Below are 21255 nucleotides of genomic sequence, written 5' to 3'. Positions count from 1 at the left end.
TCTTCCAGAACACACAGTGAAACGATGCTTTCCTTCGGATGTGAGGGAGGGTGATCACATTTGTACCTGTGTTCCCTCCTCTGCTCACCCCACTTTAATTACTGCCTTGACTCTCAGTGAGGAACAGTTGGCAAAGTGAGAAAACTCAAGACAGACACTAGAGTTGGCACTAGAGTTGTGCAGGATACACTGGTATGTTAGTCACTACTGGCTTTTTTAGCATTTTAAAAAAAAAATCCTCACCTTATGTTTTTATTGACCTTAGAGAGAAAGAAAAGAAAGGGAGGAAGAGAAGCATTGATGTAAGACAGAAATATCAATTAGTGGCCTCCTGTACACGCCTTTGACTGGGGACCAAACCCATAACCTAGGTGTGTGCCCAGCCTGGGGACTGAACCTGCAAATTTCTGGTGCATGGGATGATGCCCTAATCAACTACGCCACCTGGCCAGGGTTTTTTGTTAATTTTTTTAAACTCTTAATTATTTTTAGACAGGAGGAAGGGAGGAAGAATGAGAGAAACATGGATGCATAGGAGAAATGTCCATAGGTTTCCTCCTGCACATGGGGACTAGGCCCACAACCCAGGTACGTGCTCTGACCAGGAATCAAAATCATGACCTTCTACTTTGCGGGATGACACTCAACCAACTGAGCCACACTGGTCAGGGCTGGCCAGGGCCTTTTTCTAAAGTCATATCTTTATTTTTGTAGTTGACCATATAAAGTAAGGGAGGGAAATCAAGAGTAACATGTGGGTTTGGCACATATGCCACATTGAAGTGGCTCTTTTTTTAAGTTTTCATTTTCCACCTGCCTTTTAAAAACAGGAGTTATTTCACAGTGATTTTCCAGCAGGCTTTTCTGAGGTAGATGAAACAGGGACAATAAGTAGTAAGAATGCAGAGGGTGGCTAAGGCCTGTGTGGATAGGGTCCGTTTTAAAGAAATTTCAGTAGTGAAAGCTGAGCCTGTCATACACAATACCACAGAAGAGGGAAAAGGCTCAAGGCTGTTCACCGTTTCCAGGGAGTTTAGAATTTAGCAGGTGGGAACTAGGCTAATGCGGTTGTAAAGAACAGACCTGTGGGAACAATGACAGAGCGAGAGGAGGACCATGGTTAGCACTCCACTAATCAAAACTGGGCAGATATGTAGACCAGGAAAGAGATATGTATCCTTCAGGGCCTTAGTGATCAAGAAGGAACATGTATTATATCACAAGAGTCTAAAAGCAATCAAAAGACTTGAAGGTTTAAACTGCCTTTTCTTGTTTTTTGTGTGTGTAGAGAACAATTTTTGCCTGTTTCCTCAAGCCTCTTATTTGTACACAGGTATTGTGATTATATTAAGCATGTCAGGGAAAGCCAAATCCCAGCTAAATAGTGAGATGGATTTCAAACTCCATCTCAACTTTTGCTGCCTGTATGACTTACAGATGAACAGGGGGCCTGTCTGAGACCCAGCGAGGTGTGTACTCCCAGCTGGGGCTTTCTTTATGGAGAGTTGCTGCTGGCATCACAGGCAGATGGTCTGCTTTTCAATGAACATGCCATCGTAGGCCGAACGTTAGTAGTTAAACACCATCGTCACAGAAATACACAAACCTGTAGTCAAGTTCACAAACACAGCTGGGGGTGAATTAACACTGGAAGAAAGAAATTTGCTATTGGCTCCATGTCATTCATCACGACTTCCGATACACTTGCAGGGGGATCGTTTTGTATGAGAGAGAACAACATAATGACTATTAACCTCGGTTTCTCTCCCCAGCCTAGGATTCACATTTGTCAGAGTGCCCGTGAGAAGCAGGGCAATCACACATAATGCTCTCGAGGGTTGATGTAGACTCTCTCGGGATCGTCGTTTTGATGTTGGCCAGGGCTCCGGTCTTGGTAGCACATCTGATTACAAAGAGGGTACATCTGCTGAACTCCATCTTCCCCCACTGGATTCTCATCTTCATAGTCAAATCTCCTGCTATTTAGTCCATTCTAAAAATTCAAACATTGCTTACATTAGCCAAACAGCTGTTTGCATTTTTTTCTAGCACTTTGGTAAAAAGAAGCAAGAATAGAATTCATTATAGGCTGTCTCCCTGATGCCCTATCCCCGAACAAACTACTGAATGGCAAAGTCCAGTCCAACAAGTTAGCATTTGCTGGTCATGTGTTGCTTTCAATACCTGAACAAGACTGGTGGCAGCTCCAAGATAGAAAACTATACACAGTTTCAGGTTTTCAAATTTAGAATTAGTATCAGGTAAGGTAAACTGGAGAAAAACAAGGCTGTGAACTTCAGGTGTCCCTGGGCATGCCTCAAGCTTGGAATGACTGCATGAGATATATGGAGAATTAAATCAAACCACACACACACACACACACATGCACACAACACCAAAGGAAACCTCAGGATTCAGCACTGGGGAGTTAGGGAAGAGAAACAGAGAAATGAACTGATATTTAACTAGATGACTGACACAACTGAGAAAAAGAAACACTATCAAAAATACTCTTTTGACCTTTCTCCCTTACTTTCACAGCTGACACCCCCTGCTGCTCTCTGGTGTCTGGTTCTGATCCTGCTACCTGGTTGTTAGTTTTATAAAACTTGACTACTTCTAAGAGAAATAAACAAGCTCAAGGACTTTACAAAATGATACTGCAGCTGCTTAGATATCAGAGAGGTGAATAAAATAAAATTTCATAGAAATCAAATATTGTATTAAGCGTGATGGCTACCAGCTCCCCCAGGGTTGATGCCAACAAAAAGACTGCATTACTCACAGAGTGCTCGAGATCGCCAACCGCTATTTCTTTGAAACGAGTTTGCAAAGGCAAGTGTTCAGTCTGGAGGAAGAAGAGAGAAAAAGGCATGCCCTTTGAAGCACCAAGCACATGGTAAAACACACAACCAAGACCACTATGACCCCTATTTTTAAAAGAGCCAATCGTGTCTTGTGAAAAGTCTGCCAGCCAAACAAAATATTCTGGATGAAGACGGAAAAAACAGCTACATTTCTGGAGAGTTTCTCTTTCCTGGCTCCAGACTTCTTCTGGAAGGAAGAAAATACATAAAACATTTGCTGCAGCAACTCAGGCAAAGTTGTTTACATCTTACTTCAAAGAGGACTCAGCACAGAAGGTCTCTCAGTTTTGCATAGTGGAGAGGCTGCCATTTTGAATCACTAAAAGTAGTTTTGTGGTGCTTATGAAAGGTAATTGTCTTTATTCATAGATGGTTTATGTATGGTTATATATGGTTACCCTTCTCTTCCTGCTGCTACTCCCTCCCTCCCAGCCCCAGGCAGATCATAAAGGAAACTCATGGTTTTCAAACCCTAAGAAAGCTCTTTTTTAGCTGCCCTTTGACTTATAAACACACACTTACCCTTCAGCACCCAGGCCAAATATCACCTCTTCCAGGAAGCCTAGTAGTCAGTCCTTGGGCCGAGATAGCCGCTCTCCTTGCACAGCATCTACTATGATAATCCATGAGTATTTGCTTGTCTACTTCACTAGGTTGAGGATGCTGGTTGGTGTATTTCACAAACATCATTTCATTTAATCTTTAAAATAATTCTATAAAGCCAGTATCTTTATTTTACAGATGACTAAAGCGGACAATCAAAGTGGTTAAGGGAGTTGTCTCCAGTCACACAACTGGGAAGTGGCAGACTGTGATCCAAACATGGATTTGTCTGATGCCTAAACCTATATTCTTAATACCACCTGCTTCTATCTCGGTGCCTAAAAAATAGATGTTCAGTAAGTATAACACAAAATTGCCTGGAAGTCCCAGCGGGTAGGCATGTCTATCAACATGCTCTGCACTTTACTGCCTGTCTTATGCTGTCCTTTTGGTCTAGGAGGTCAGCCTCTGAGATTGCAGTAACTGAAACACTACCCATCCATCTTGGTCTGACTAACGTCATTCCCTGCCCACCCCTAAGGCCTTTCCACAATATCCATCAAAGTTCATTTATCCCAGTTTTCCTATTGTTCTTGTTTATTCCCCTATTAGAGCACATATCATGATGCATTTGTTTCATAGTTCCTAATGGCTGTATCTTTCAGTCCAGTAAACAGTAAGCCATTTTTGGCCATCCCCACACCCTTGCCTGTGGCTCTGTAACAGGAAGAAGTCAATAGTTAACCTATGAATTCACTGAATTCTAAACTACCAATTCTTGATATCCCATTTCAGGGTTATCCAAATTATAAATTATTTGCAACCAATTCATCTTTCGTGTTCTGCATGATTCTAGGGTGCTCTACATGACCAATTCATGTTGATAGGACACAAAAGTCCAAGGCAGGGCTAGGTTCATGGACAAGTGACCAGTCACAGAAGCCCTAGTGCTCACAAGGGTTCCACTTTGGGGTTTAATGTTCTGTGGTTGGCATCTTAGATTTCTTAATTTCACTGTGAATGTGTATTGTAAGTGGTCTAATGGGACAATGGCTTCAGGGACTTGTAGCCTCAGCTCAAGGTTGTCCTGCCACCTGCTGCTTGACTTTGACTTGGTTCTTGGCCACCACTCACCCATTCTGGTGCCCAACCCCAGCTCCCCCAACATACACATTCCCCTCATGCCCCTGTCTACGACTGTGGCTTCCCTCTGCCACGCAGGGGCCTGAGGGCTCGTGCAGGGAGGGCTGAGGTTGGGCATGCACAGACCTCTGCATCAGGCCACACCTGGATGGTGGCTGGAGAACACATCTCATGAGGGTAAGTCTCTCACTCACCCCTGATCTAGGTACCTAGTCTTGCCTTCTTGCCATTCTTAATTTTAAAACAAGGGGTTTTTAATTTAACACAATCTTCATGTGCACAAACTTGGCCATAAGCAGAGGCTGAAGTTCCTCTTCTCTAGCCAGTGTTATAGACCTTCATCCAAAAGGTACTATACCTCACATGAGCCCGTGAAGTTTTAATCTTGTAATATAATATTTAATAAAAAATTTATATAGACAGGAGCCCCACACATCCTAGGGATGTCCCCAACCTGCGCCTCAGGAATACACAGCTATAGAAAAAGGTGCTTGTCTCCACATTGTGTGGCCGTTCAATTTCTCACAGCATACACAAGGAACATAATTTGATCTGGTATATGTGTTCTCTTTCTGCTAGCTCATAAACTACCTGAAATGTTGCATATTCTGATTTCTTTAAAAAATTACGGACATCAGTATATAGAAAAGTGTCTTGAATGATACCAGAAACTCATATTTAGTGCTTAACATATAGGTGCTGAATTAATCTATAATACTTTAACTGATGGATTCATGGCATATATTATTCTACTATTCTTCAATTTTTTTCCTAGGAAGCCTTGGGCTACTCTCAATCTCTAATATATATTTCGGTTTCCCGGCTTACATGTACATACTATCAGCAGTTTCTATTGAGCCACAACCTGTATTCACTTTCTTGATTTACTAAAGTCTGTAGACTCTCATTGCTGGCTTCCAAGGTGCTAACACTGGTTTTCAAGTTTTACTGTATGTTACCTTAATAGACATTTTACCTTCCCTGGCTCAAAAAATAAACCAAAACCTTCACTTTTTACTATGTATTGTATATTAACCTGCTTCTAAAACAGAGCTTTCAGAGTTGTTCAGGTTTATTTTAGGTAATGACAGACCAAGATTTCAAGTTGCTATTGTCATGAGGTGGACAATTACGCTGGATACTCTGCTTATCTGGCAGTGTCCTCTTGGGTCCATTATTCCCACTCTCCAATGTGAGTCCTTTTGGTCTTCTATCTCATTTCATAATTTCATCTTAAGAGAGAAATAAGAAGATAATACAAACCTCTTAAATTCTGAAAGGTCCTTAACTTACCACTCAAAACCTCATCTTAACAAGGTATCTAGTTTCATTTTTTTGCATGTAGCTGTCCAGCTCTCCCAACAGTCCACTTTCGAAGAGGCTATTTTTACTCCATTTTATGCTCCTGCCCCCTTTGCCAAATATTAACTGATTATAGAGACTTGGGTTTATTTCTGGGCTAATTCTGTTCCATTGATCTATTTGTCTGTTCTTATGCCAATACCAGACTGTTTTGATTACAGTGGCCTTGTAGTATAGTTTGATGTCAAGTATTATGATCCCTCCTACTTTGTTCTTCTCGCTCAAAATTGCTGAGGCTATTTGGGGTTGTTTGTGGTTACATATAAATTTTTGAAATGTTTGTTCTATATCTGTGAAATATGTCATTGGTATTTTAATAGGGACTGAGTAGAATCTATAAATTGCTCTGCGTAGTATTGACATTTTGATGATGTTAATTCTTCTAATCCATGAACACAGTATATGCTTCCATTTGTATCTTCCTTAATTTCTTTCTTCAGTGTTGTATAGTTTTCTGAGTACAGGTTTTTTACCTCCTTGGTTAGGTTTATTCCTAGGTACTTTATTTTTCTAGTTGCTGTATCAAATGGGACTTTTTTCCTAATTTCTGTTTCTGATATTTCCTTGTTGGTGTACAAACATGCCTTGATTCCTGAACAGTAACACCATACACAAAAATAAACTCAAGATGGATAAGTCTTAAATATAAGACACAACACCATAAAAGTCCTACAGGGGAACACAGGCAGGAAAACTTCAGATATTCCAAGTAGCAACATTTTCACCAATATATACCTTAGAGCAAGGGACATAAAGGAAAAAACAAAACAAAACAAAACAAATGGGACTTCATCAAATTAAAAAGCTTCTGCATAGCTAAAGAAAACATCAGCAAAATGAAAAAGGAACCAACCCTATGGGAAAACATGTTTGTCAATGATACCTCAGACAAGGGTTTGATCTCCAAAATATATAAAGAAGTCACATGACTCCACTCCAGAAAGACAAACAATCCAATTAAAAAATGGGCAAAGGATCTGAATAGATACTGCTCCAAGGAGGACATGCAGAGGGCCCAGAGACATGAAAGGATGTTCAGCATCACTAGCTATCAGAGAGATGCAAATTAAAACCACAATGAAATACCATTTTATACTGGTCAGAGTGGTCATCATAAAAAACCAACAAACAAGTGCTGGCAAGGTTGTAGAGAAAAGGGAATCCTAGTGCACTGTTGGTGGGAATGCAGACTGGTGAAGCCACTGTGGAAAATGGTATGGAATTTTCTCAAAACACTAAACATGGAACTGACTTTTGACCCTTATTCCACCACTGGTATTATACCCTAAGAATCCTGAAACACCAAATCAAAATTACCTATGTACCCCAATGTTCACAGCAGCACAATTTATAATAGCCAAGTGCTGGAAACAGCCTATGTGTCCATCAGTAAATGACTTAATCAAAAAGCGATGTACATTTACACAGTAGAATACTATACATCAGAAAGAAAGAACAAACTCCTACCCTTCTTGAGAGCATGGATGGGACTGAAGAGCATTATGCTAAGTGAAATAAGACAAATATCAGATGATATCATCTATAAGTGGAACCCAATCAACAAAGCAAACAAGTGGGAAAAATATAACCAGAAACATGGAAATAAAGAACAACTGACAGTAAGCAGAGGGGATGGGGGAAGGGAAGAATGGGGCAAAGAAGGGGAAAGGTCACCAAGGAATATGTATAAAGGACCCAGGGACAAAAACAATTGGGGGGAGGAGTGAATGTGGGAGGTGGGGGTAGGTAGGGCTGGGGAGAGTAATTAGGGGGGAAATGGGAACAACTGTAATTGCACAACAATAAAAAATAAAAGGAAAAAGAGACAAGATATCTAAAACTCATTACCTGCTGAAGCACCAGCCACCTTCCCTCAATTCCTGTTGTGGAGATAATCTAAGCACCCTACCACCTCATACCTAGTGGTAACTGGTGCCTCCTCCAATTCTACCTTCCCTACTCAAACATTTGCTAAGTTCCCCTCTCCTAACCTTCCTCTGCCACACCAGCCACAACCAAATATTTTAACATGCACTCACTATTTCTTATGGAACCAAAAATCTCATAGTATTGATTCTATAGAGAATGCATGCATAATAGGAATATTACTTAATTACTTTGATTCTCCCTGACATGTTGGTCAGTCTCTTATTAAAGATGGAGCAAAATATTACACATCCCCTTGTTATGCCTGTCAAGAAACTCTGAATCCTATAAAATACAACATTTTTATGATTCTTTGCTTTTTAGTTTGCTTCTTTTGGCCTTTTGTTATTCTCTCAATTCCACGGGAGACCCAGGGAGTCACATCTGTTTATTTCCCCTGCATCAGAATTGCAGGTTAATGCCTAGGATTCACATTAAAATTACCTTTCACTAGACTCCAAAGAAATTTCTGGAATTGCTAGGCTGTAGGACTCCCAGGCATTTTCTCTGCGCTGAGCCCTTGCCTCGTGACCTACATTGTTCTCCTGGTTTATTTTCTATGATATGCTCTACATCTGTTGGCACACTCTCTTCCAACTCTGCCTCCATAAAGCTTTTAAAAGGCTTTCATCCTATCGACATATCTTGCCCTAATGTTTTTCCCTTATACTGATGAGTGGTACATTTTTACTTCTGCTTCCAGTCATGATGGAGAACTAATATCAGACTAGCCCTCCTGCCATAAATTACTAGAAAACTGGTCAAAATATATCAACAACAGTTTTCAGATACTGAACATTGTGCTGCACACCATGAGGCTCTGAGAGAATGGGAAAACGTGCACACGCTCATGGTAATACTCTGACAGCCCTGACGTTTCTGCTGACTGGGGAAGAGGAAAACCCAAGAAGGGCACAGGGTGCTGCTGAGCTGAGGAGTCAGAGCTCAGCGTTCAGGCAGGCTGAGGTGTTGTAATCCATGGCACAGGGCACTGAAGTGAAGGAGAATCCTCACTGAACATGTGAGATATTCAGTAGACAGAGACCCCAGGGTGATACCTTAGAATATTCTAGAACCACCCAAACAAACCAGTGCCCAGCTTCCAATATAAATGTACTGAACATTAAAAAATCTAAGAAACAAACCCCAAAATGATGAGAATATACAATGAAATCAGGAGAACAGCTCTTATAAATATGTTTAAGAATACAGAGGAAAATGTGAACAAAATATAAGAACTGAAAACTATGAAAAAGACCCAGAGAGAACTTCTAGAACTAAAAAAAATATATCTGAAATGAAAAAGTGACTGTATGTCCCTAATAGACTACTCCAACATATTTCAAAATCAAATTGCTGAGAAACAATGATTAAACAAAAATCTAAGACATAGCCAAAGGAAAACATAAAATACACAACATACATAGAAATAAAAAAAGAATTATCACTGGCTCCAGAGGAAAAAAAAAAGAAGCCAGAAGACAATAAAAGCTATGACTTGAAAACACTGAATGAAACAACAAAGTCAAACTAGAATTGTATATTACCAACAAATATTTTGTAAAAATGAAGGTAAAAAAAGAGAAATTTTTGACAAACAAAAGCTAAAAGAAGGTGTCATCAGACCTATACTATAGTGTAACAGCAAAGTTTTTCAGATTGAAAAATATTGATTCTAAACAAAAACTCCATCAATTTTTATATGTTTAAAAAAGATAGCCCTAGTTGGTGTGGCTCAGTGGATTGAGCACCAACCTGCAAACTGAAAGGTCACTGGCTTGATTCCTGGTCAGGGCACATGCCTGAGTTGCTGGCCAGGTCCTTGGTTGGGGGTGTTTGAGAGGCAACCGATCTATTGATATATGACATGTCTCTTGCACATGGAGGTTTTTTTCCCTCTCTTTCTCCCTCCCTTCCTGTCTCTCTAAAAATAAACAAGTAAAATCTTTAAAAAAGATACCTTACAGTTCAAAACAAAAATAATAAGAATGCATTGTTGGGGTCATAACATGGATAAATATAATGTATACGAATAATAAGGAAAGGAGAGAAGAAATTTAAACATCTGTTAAAGTTCTTACATGATACATAAAGTAGTATAATGTTATATTAAGATAGTGGTTAAGTTAAAAATGCACATGCTAAACCCCAGATAGATCACTAAAAAAGTAAAAACAAAGAGGTATAATTAATAATTCAAAAGAAGAGATAAAAAATACTACAAATACTCAGTTAATTTAAAAGAAGGCAGGAAAAGAGGGAAAAGGAGCAAAGAACTGACAGGATGAAAAGAAAACAGTAACAAGATGATGAACTTAAGCCCAAACACGGCAATAAATGTACTAAGTGAGAACAGACTAAACATAACAACTAAAGTGAGAGATTTTCAGACTGGGTACAAAAGGCAATTCTCAACTAGATGCTATCTGTGTGAAATGCATTATATGAAGATATAGATAGGTTAAAGGTAGGAAGATTGAAAAATGCGTACCATGAAAACATAAATAATAAAGTTTTAAACAACTGAAGCAGCTATATTAATATCAAAGTAATTTCAGGAAAAGGAAAACTACCAGAGATAAAGAATAATTTTTAAATGATGAAAAGATCAACTAATCAAGATGATTTAACATCACCTTCTTAAATGTGTATATATGTACCCAAAAGTAGACTACAAAAACACATGAATAACAGAACTGAGAGAAATAGATGCATTCACAAATTTAGATGAAATTAACACTCTTCCCTTAGCAACTGACAGAAATGTGAACTGAAGAACATTATGTGTAAGGAAGACTTGAAAAACATTATTCACCAATATGACCTAATTGACATTTATAGACTCATATACTCAACAATGGCAGAATATACATGTGTTGTGTACACAGAATGTTCAGTAAGATAGACCATATACCAGGTAATAAAAGAAGTCTCAATATATTTCGAAGGGTTGAAATTTTATGGATATGTTTTCTAATTATAATACAGGGTCTAGCAGAAGTAACACCTGCTTGAGTGTGGTTGGTAGGATAATACTAATTTATAGTTTTAATTTGAACATTTCACCTAAAATGTCATATGGTGTGCTCGTGTATGATATTGCTTTGTTAGAGAATTATATGCTTATGATTTTGTGATAAAAAGAAGTGTTATTTGTGCCAGGCCTTGTAGAATTAGTGAGAAATCAATAACACAAACATATTTATAAAACTCTGAAGTGTTTCAAAATTAAACAACATACTTTAAATAACTCCAAAGAAGAAATAATAAGAAAATCTAGAAAGTATTTTGAATTGAATGATAATAAAGTCATAACATACTAAACTTTGTGGGATTTCAAAATCGTGCATAAAGAAAAATCTATAGCTTTAAATGCCTGTATTAGAAGAGAACTCAAATTAATGATCTGAGCATCTTCCTTAAGAAGGCAAATAAAGAAGAGCAAATTAAGTCCAAAAAAAGTAGAAAGAAAGTGAAAAATCAATAAACAAATAGATAAACACTGAACAAAATTAATGAAGTAAAAATTAGGTTCTTTGACAAGATTAATAAAATTGGAAAACTCCTCATTAGAAGTAAATACAAAGAAAAAATGAAAACCAATATAAAAATGAAAATGAGGACATTACTACTGCTCTCACATGAATTAAAGGGTAAAAAAGATGTGTTATAAACAGTTTTGACAACCTAGATGAAATGGACAAATGTTTTGAAAGACACAATTAAAATCCTTCCACAGACAAACTCCAGGCACAGGTGGAATCACAGTAAATTCTATCAAACACTTAAAAGACAAATTCTTTCTGCAAATGAGAGAGGAGAGAACATTCTGGAACTCTTTTTAGGAGACAAGCATCAGCCTGATATCTAAACCTGACAAAGATATTACACAAACAAACAAACAAACAAACAAATCTAAAGATTCTTATCATAATATCCCAAAACCTTAAACCAAAGCAGCCCTCAACAGTTAAATGAATAAACAGATTATGAAATATTCAGAAAATGGGATATTACTGAGCAATAAAAGGAACTTTGTTCATGCAACAAGAATCTCAAAAACACTACAGTAAATAAAAGAAACTGGGCACAAGAGAGCACACTGTGATTTCCATAATTTGAAGTTCTTTTAAAAAGGTATAACTAATATATTGTGATAGAAATCACATTCATGGTTGTCTGAGCAGGAGGTGTATGTGTGTGGGGGACGGTGGCGGTAAAGGGTGCATGTGAGAAATTTTACAGGTGCTAGAAATGTTGTTTGGGGTAGTGGTTACATCAGTGTGAATATTGTCCAAGTTCATCAAGCAAAATATTTAAAATGGGACATAATATATCTCAATAAAGTTTTGTTTTTTAAAAAATGATACCATTGCATTTTACTATGCTTATTCCATTTTGGAAAAGCATGTGTGTGGAGGCAAAGTAGAATGAGTAGTCACTGACAGGCCGCATCTGGCATGATAGGAGTTCTCAGTCAATTATTGATAGTTTACAACAGATTGTCCTTGATGCAGGAGTTTCTCAGCCATAGCATCCGATTGTGTATTTGTGTTCTGGTGACTGTGTTCCAAACCTATAGAAATGACCTCACCACACTGAAGGAGCAAGACATAAAAAAAAATTGGCTACCGTACATAATTCACAGAGTATGAATTCCTCAAGGCATAACGGATATTACATTCCTAGCCATTAAGTACTTCTCTGAACAATTTTATAAAGCATTATTAAAATCATGAACCAAAGGTCAATTTTCCTTTACACGGTTTTAAATAGTTCTGAAAGTGGCTGACCATGTTGCATGAGCAGAAATAATAGAGACTGTGTTCTAATCAAGCAATATTTACAACATTAATTAGTTATTTGTTTAATGAGATACATAATTGTTAATGCTGTCCATGATAATTACCCCTAAGGGTAAGCTATTCACATGAATGTTTCTTAGTATTAAAGTAGACTCTTGACATTCACAGATTTAACATTGCTGGTTTTAACCATTCATGAGTGAGTTTAAGAAGGTTATGACACATAGTAATTTGTAATTTTGTGGAGACACAAATCTGAATCAAGACCTAGGAGGTTTTCTAATGAGATAATTATTTAGCTAGTTAATGAGCTTAGCAACTGCTCAATATCCCTCCTTCAATGTGTTTTTATTATTCTCAACCCTTTGAGTTTAAAAAAGATAGAGTTATCTAGGAATGTAGTGTTTCTCAAAACTCCATGCATGCCAAGAGGGGTGCTATATTATTAATCAACCTTTTAAAATGTGTAATTGTTACTTTTTAGTTAATTCTTAGTTCTCTAGTATTTACAATCAGTCATGATGGGCTCAGATTGCCACTACACATGGTACAATGGGGGACCCCAAAAAACCCACCAGAATTATTTTCTGGAGGATGGGCCCCTAGCAGTACAGGCTGCCCCTGCTGGGTGAGTGTTCTACATGCCCATCTCTATCAGCATACCACTGGCGTTTTTATGAGAGGCTGCATTCAGCTTCAGTGACTTTTTTTTGAAGACCCTTTCAACACTTTGCTCCTTTTATGATGGGTGATTTACAAGTGCACCTGCCCACACCTACATGGCAGTGTTCAGCAGTTTTTGACCCTCATGCCCCACCCTCCCTATTTACCCAATCTTGCCCAGAGTGAATTTTTTGTTGTTGTTTTCCAGATGAAAAAAGTCCTCAGAGGGAAACAGACTGATAATACAAAAGATGTAGAAGAGGTGATACAAAAAATGGCAGAAGCACTAAAAAGCATCAAAATCAGCAAGTTCAAAAACTGATTTGAACATTGGAAAAAAGTCTTGATTGGTGTATTGTACCAAATGGAGAGTACTTTGAAGGTGACTGAAGTTTGAACATGTAAGAATAAATACACAATTTTTTTATAAACACCGTTTTTTGAGATCCCCTCTCACATAGGTTAGATATATAAAATCTGTCTCACCTTATTTCCCAAGACTTGAGATTTCCTTACAATGCCTCTTTCTCAGTGTTTGGGAAGTTAAGGGTGACTTCTATGTTCTGTCAATACACTCCATCTTATAAATTCTTTCCTGCTTACCTCCTACAAGGTGGACAGGATGGTTCCCCCAAACCTCACACGGTGCTATCATAGAGCGGATGCTCAGTAAAGGCCTGCTGACATACTGTCCTTGCATGGGGTCTGGTCTGACCCGCACTCACAGTCAGTGGTCCCCTCAGAGGGCTTGGGTGTTAAGAGCATGCCAGGAAACGTTTGCCAGTTGGACTAAAAACCTCAGGGTCAAATTCCTAACTGCAAGGACTGTATTATTTTCCTGCTCCCTGCCCCTTAAGATGGGTATTGTTCAAGATGCTTTACATGTACTCATTTTCTTATACTATCTCCTTGAGGTAACTTTTTTATCATTGTTCCCATAATGAAGATAAGAAAGCTAAGGCTTAGAGAGATGAATCAATGATCCCAAATTCACAGAGCTAAGATTCAAATTCATGTTTATGTAATTCCAAAGTCTGTGTCTTAAAGCATCGCACAAGGTTGCCCATCTTGAGTACATCTAGTCTCTTTCTAACTTGACTGCAGAGAGGGACTGAAAAGCAGGAAGATGATGAGCATATCAAAGGAGAGAGGGCAGAAAACTGAGGGGAAATACAGGTGATTTCCAGTACTTGCCAGCTCTGTCACCTGAACTTATCAAATAGAAAGTCTGGCATAAGTTATGTCTTTGGCTTTAGCTCCAGCCTCAACTAACGGAAAACATATGCAAGGCTTTTCTTGAGCAGTTTGTGACTCCCGGGTAGTTTGCTTTTAATCTGCCATTGCCTATGGTCATTTACTATAGAATAATACTTAAAAAATTAATTTATAGGATATCTGTTGTTTGTTTATATCTTATACTGATATTAATTAGCACCTTAAAATGCAATGTTTGGTCCCCCAATTTACAATATTAAAAATTGCAATGAGGCAGTTACAAGAAAGGAATAAAAAATGTCCTCAGGGAAAATTTAAAATGTAGGCTAAAGTCACGAGGTTTATTTATGACAAAAAAGGTTGGATATTTAATCCCAGAAAATAGCACTGAAATTTTCTCAAGTCATCAAAGAATTATAATAGCCAGCCCTGGCTGGTATAGCTCAGTGGATTGAGTACTGGCCTGAAAACCAAAGGGTTGCTGGTTCGATTCCCAGTCAGGGCACATGCCTGGGTTGCAGGCCAGCTCCCCAGTTGGGGGTGCATAAGGAGCAACCACACACTGATGTTTCCCTCCCTCTCTTTCTCCTTCCCTTACCCTCTCTCTAAAAAATAAATAAATAAAATCTTTAAGAAAAGAATTATAATAGCCTACTTGTTATTGAAAATGTCTTATCCAAAAGAAAGTCAGTGTTCCTGCTTATCACTGGTAAATAAATCTCATTACTTCCAATGCATATACATTCTAGATTTTAACTTTTCAAAGTGAAATATGATATAACAGATTGTAATGCAATTTCTTATCTTGGTTTTGGTCTCACTTAATCTGTACATTAAAATATACAAGAAAGTGATACTTCACCAAAATTGTAATATGTATGAAAGGCAAAATATCTAATTAAAGTAGATGATACAGGTGATGGAAAATTATTTTCAGTCAAACTAGACACCCATATATAGGCTAAGATGTCCTCAATCATAAATCCTACCCATTTCCAGGGCACTAATCAAATGACATGCACTATTTTCCATAACATTTTAACATCAGACTGCTACACTGTCCTTGTCACATCTTGACCTTCAAGCCTATGCCCGAATGCTGTACCAGATTACTGACACACACTACTTTCTCTCCAAAATTGCCCCAAAGGTAGACCTTCAGTTCAGAGCTGTTAATGTAATTTCATCCACGTACCCAAACACCCTCAAAGATGTTAACTGCCTCCTTGTATCAGGCATAGTACTGTTCCCCAAGCCACTAAGCACAGAAATATTATCCGTCACACTGTAATACTGAACCTCGTGAAAAGATGTGTTCTGAGACTACATGACAGAAGCCATCGCTCTTCTGGCTTAGTTGTTAGAATGCTCAAAATTTTACATGGTATAATAAAAACAACTCTAATTCCTTTCTAGAAACCACTAATATGGGCCCCCCAAAATCTCATATTTAATGCAGCAGCTAAGTTCCTTAACTCATGGCACTGGAAAAAGATACTCTAGTAAGAACCTCTGTGTGGTTAACAATTTAGGCTATTCTTAGCAAAAATAATTTTAAAAATCAAAGAACCTCCTAAAATCTTTAATATTGAACCTATTTTAGATCATGAAACAAAAAGTAAGATGCTAAATGTAGAACACAACTCCCCTTATGTTCCTTCCTACTGAAAGGTGAGATAATACAGGAATCATTTCCATCAGCAATAATCTACTTTTCTACTAAGGATGAAACTAAAAGGTTGAGTATGAAATATGGAAAAGTCTATCTGTTTGATGGTTATCATCCTGTAAACCAAATAAAGACTCACATGAACACATTAAGTTGATAATTATATGTATTTCTCTTTCGGGTCTTAAATTTAATTGAATTGTATTATAATTATTATTATTTTTTACCATTTTCCTGAAAGAAAAAAATAGGTAATATGAACTATTTCTCTTCATGAAGGAAGATAATCTAATAACAGGAAAGAAAGTGAGACAGAAAGAGAATAAACCTGCTATGGAAAGCTTATGGTAACCTTCATGGACACCAATTTTGTAAATATAAAATCCAAAGTAGGTAGTGTTATTTGAATTGGAGAAGTAGCTGTAATTCCAGTTCGGCATTTTCCTGCATGCAGGCACTACTGTCTTACGTGACCTGCATAAAAGCACCTTAAGCTGGAATCCAAGGCCCTGAGTTAATAAGCACAACTTGATGCATCAGTGACCAGAATAAAGAATCACGGCACCAGTGACTTAAGGAGGAAGGAATGGCAGAGGATACAAAAGGCAAGGAATCCTTCCATGGAACTATCTTGCTTAGCTAATAATGTGAGTCAAGGATCTTTTTGTTGTTGTAGCTCCATTTATCTGTGCATTCATTGGTTGTTTCTTGTATGTGCCCTGACCAGCGCTCAAATCCACAAGCTTGGAGTATCAGGATGGTGTACCAACCAAATGGGCTCCCCGGCCAGGAAACGATCTTTTATATGTCTTTAACTTATCATACAGTGTCAGTTTTGAATATTTACTTAGTGATATGCTCTTACTAGATGCTACTGTTCTATAACGCAAACAACATGGTTTGCTAAAGCTAACTAACAGTTAAAATCGCATTTTATCTTCATGCACACGTAATTTAACTGGCCATACAGAGCTTGCATATTTTCTGTTAGCCTTTAGAACAAGCTAACAACTACAAATCACAGGTTATCTACTTAGTCGGGGATTTATAAATACTACTGCAAGATGCCATTTCTTCACTTGATAGTGAAAGGTATCATTCCGTAATGACATGAGGATTGCCATTGTTTAAAACAAAAAAACTAAATGTAAACCAGTATAAAACAGTGGAGGGAGTAAATCAAACTTAAAAAAATATCAACTTGAAAAGTATTTGAATTAATTAAATATTGACAGTATATAAAGTGACATAGTTACCTCTTCCTTGCCATGCTGGAACGGCCCAAGGTCGTGGGCAACCCTGTCTGGGACTGATTGTGCCTACAGAGGTCTCCTAGGGAGCCACCAGAAGGAGCCACCAAATTAGCAGCTGTTCCATGTTAGTTCAGACATAGAGTTTATGAGAAGTGTCATCATGTCTGGGGTATCTGACTTGGGATCTGATGGGGATTTTGGCTCTGCTGTCTATGAGAACTGAGCTTTACAGAGGTTAAACCTGTCTTCTCTAACTGGAAATTAATAGTCTGCCCTCTAAAATAACCTCATCTTAGCAATACTCTACTAATGGGGGTGCAAAAGAACCTGTGGGTCCCTGCTCTCCAGGAATTTACAGTCTTGTTTCATGTGGCTCTTCTTCCAGTTAAACAACGAAGCAATGCAGCTTGAACACAACCTCCTTAAAAGTGGGAAACCTGTCACACACTTCTATTTTTTCTTTTCCATCATAGTATCCAGGATACTGTAGGTATATAAACACTGGTGATCTGATCTGCTTAGATGCCCAAATCACTACAGATCTACAGTTTTCATCTGAAACTTGTAGGGACAGGTGTGTTCTGGAATTCAGGAATTTTCAGATTTTTACAAAGGTGATAGGTACTTATTCCATACATTTTTAAAACATCTCTGGTATAGAAACCCATAACCAAACATACAATATTTCTGCAGTAGAACATATGAGTATCCACATTAAGTGAAGAAATTTATGAATAGAAATAATTTCATAAGAGTCAGCAGTTCAGGTTAGATTTTGGTGCAAAATAAGTTAGGAAAAACTTGAGATGCCTAGAGATTCTTAGAAATGTAGGTAACAGATTGTGGAGCTCTAATACACATCACAGGAATGACAAGAGTTCAGAGGCTAGAACAATCAAGATAGGCTGTGGAGAGGTGAAAGTTGAACAGTATTAGTGAAGATCCGGACTTTGTTGGTGAGATGGGAGAACTCACGTGGTCACACAGAGGACACTGGGCTAAGTATGGGGGCGTCTAGTCACCAAGTACCAGACTGAGAGTTCTAAGCCTCCAGAGCAACATGGTGTAAACAGGCTTGGTAAACATTAATCTGACTGATGATGATGATGGTGATGATGGGTATGGCTAGGTCCTCAGGGTGCAGGAAAAACCAGCATTTTACTACCAATAGTGGGGAACAAAGAAGGGGAAATGAGAGAAGGCAGAAAACACCAATGGACCTATAGGCCTAAATCAAGGCTGTAGAAGCTGCAACCATATACAAAAAGGAATAGGAGGAACAAAGAATATGCATAGGCCACATTCTTCATTAAAAGTTTATGGGAGAAAGGTATATTTGATGGTGAAAGGATAACAGTAGTGATTATTACTATAGATTGAGTTGAATCATGAGAAAGATCACATTCCACTCAGGAAAACAGAACACAGATTTTTCAGAAGCATAATAAAAGGATAAAGGAATATCAGCTCAATTGTAGGAGGGAGTATATTACAAGGGGCTGGCTAATCTTCAAGAGAGGACAAAGATTGTAAAATTTCTGGGTAGTGAGTGAGCATCTTATGTTACAAACATTGAACCAATTGTGATGTTGGGGAGGAGGAGTACAAGGGACAGGGCTGCTATGCACCTCCCCCATAAAAAGTAAGGCTTTATGGGCCCTAGTAAATGATGAAGGCAAATCAGAGTTGAACCAAAAAATTCTGATTGATAACAGGTGAAAGATCCATAAGAGATGAAGTTGCCCAAGGCCTGAAAATGACAAGATGCAGCAAAGTGGGAGGGGTTAAGTGTTATCATGTGGAGGAAAATGCATGTGAAGATGAGGAGCAGCTGGAGGCTCAGAAATAAATATTCCCTGTTCACAGAGAGAAAGCATGTTGTATTACAGAAGAGTGGCACACGCTTGGAAGAGGAGTCATATTTTCCTAACAGACCAGAATGGGTAACACATCAGAGAGTGAGCACCATCTGTGTATTAAAAGAAAAGGCATACTGTTTGCTTTTGATTGTAGCCTGGTTTTCAAAAAAATGTTGCATTTATTGATATGTAAGTTGCTTGAAGGAGAGGAGGGAAAGAACATACGCAATGTAAGTGGCTACAAAAGCTGCAAACATTTTCTATTACTTTTACTCCAAAGAAGCTGAGAGTGCTTCTCTAGAATCTTATTTTTAGTTTAAAAGGATTTGGGGAAACTCAGCAATATTGGAAGAATAGTTAATGGTTCTCAGAAAGACGTGTACAGGGTTTCACAGTAAGTCTAAGTGTACTGTGTTCAGAGATCACACGAGGACTCCAACCAATGTGCATCGTACTTAGCAGATAAAAAAAACAGGTCAACAGTACAAATACCATCCTGATACCAATTTGTGGGTGGAGAATTCTCTAACAGATACCATAACACCATTACGGATGAAAGTTTTACAGCCTAGCCTGTTCAATAATTGAATGTAAAGACACACTTTAATTTTCTCCTTCTCAAATCGATTTTGAATAGCATATCTTATATTTAGTATGATTTGGGGAAATATTAATTTTTAAAAAATAAGTACATGTGGAAGTTAAGTAATACAAACTTCTTTCTGTGACACAGAGTCCAGGCTAACTTTAGACCTGTTAAATGTGTACAAATTAGAAGGAAAGGATCTTGGGTATATTTCCAACTGTCCTCATCTAGATTGAAATATGTTTATGACATGTCAAGCTCACGTTCATTTATGTATACACATTTTAATTTAGAATCATTTAGGCTTCTGCATCAAAGTGACAAGGGCCCAGGACACATGATTTGTGGTGACATATGTGCACATGCATGAGTATGTGTGCAGCTACAGTGGGGAACTATGGTGCAAGGCACTAGAATAAGGAAGATAGCCAAACATACCAGGGAAAAAAAGAAGCAACAAGATTATAGGGCTTAAAAGCTAATTGTAGAACTCATAGAGAAAAGTCATAAAATATGGCGAGTATTCAGGAGAAAGATGTGTAAGAGTCCAAAGTCATCTAATTAAAAATACCATTTTAGCTGAATTTGCATTCAGTTCAAAACAAGAGGAGGAGGCTTGGAATGTTAGATGGTTAATGTCAACAAAAATGCCTGAATGTTCCCCTATTTTTCGAAGTGTTGAAAAAAATCTACCTCAAGGATTTGGCTACAAATCTGTGCAATAGACCTTATGCAGGGCAAGTTGGATGATGAAGTGTGGTGTTCTGAGAAAATACAAGCAATTCACGTTGTAGCTGAACTTTTTTTAACTTGCTAGGAAACGACATATATATTTCAACTGTTTTTAATTTAAGAGGTTCTTTTCCTTATGAGGTTCCACCCATATGTGCAGTGGAGTCATATGACTCCTTATAAATAGCTTTCAAATGGCAATACGCACTGGTGTATGGAGCTCCCTGTTCAGTGCAGATGCAGAGGCACCTGATGTGTTGGAAAAGGACGATGTATTGAATTGCAGCAGCTGAGCATCTTCTGGGTAGAATCCCAGAGGCCGTGGCCTCACACAACTGCAAAAGTCTAAGACTGTCCTTAATTGATGAGTTCAAAGCAGCAGACTTGCTTAGCCCTTTTCATCTGAGGAATTCTAAAATGTTAGTGCAAGAGGGCTTCAGGAATTATTCAGAAACAAATGCCCTCCTTTTCCATAGGAGGAGTCAGAGTTCCAGAGAGGTAAAGGGATTTCCCCAAGGATTCACTCATGACAGAATTGGAATACAAACCCAGATCTACCTTTTTTGACGCCCAGGACAGTGATCTCTCCAGCATTTGCGATAGAGTGTGGTGTCTCGAGCTGGACTGCCTGG

At 38.2% G+C, this 21255-nt stretch overlaps 1 protein-coding gene across 3 annotated transcripts in view; it reads right to left on the bottom strand.

The window, feature by feature from the left end:
* Positions 1-692: 692 nt before the first annotated feature.
* NECTIN3 (nectin cell adhesion molecule 3) overlaps positions 693-21255 on the bottom strand; it is a 125757-nt gene continuing 105194 nt past the window's right edge. Inside the window, exons 8-9 of one of the 3 annotated variants that reach the window (XM_028504160.2) lie at positions 2786-2848; positions 693-1993 (exon numbers count right to left, since the gene is read on the bottom strand). In XM_028504160.2, coding sequence (XP_028359961.1) covers positions 1817-1993; positions 2786-2848 — 240 coding nt within the window. In that variant the 3' untranslated portion in view covers positions 693-1816. Of the gene's footprint in view, positions 1994-2785; positions 2849-5758; positions 5786-21255 lie in introns of those variants that run through there. The other 2 variants (XM_036018063.1, XM_036018065.1) reach the window with 2 other exon arrangements.

This window comes from Phyllostomus discolor, chromosome 2 (assembly GCF_004126475.2).
Source record: "Phyllostomus discolor isolate MPI-MPIP mPhyDis1 chromosome 2, mPhyDis1.pri.v3, whole genome shotgun sequence".
NCBI classification, from domain to species: Eukaryota; Metazoa; Chordata; class Mammalia; order Chiroptera; family Phyllostomidae; genus Phyllostomus; species Phyllostomus discolor.
Note: the sequence above shows the minus strand (reverse complement) of the source record. Positions and strands in the feature narration are given on the sequence as shown.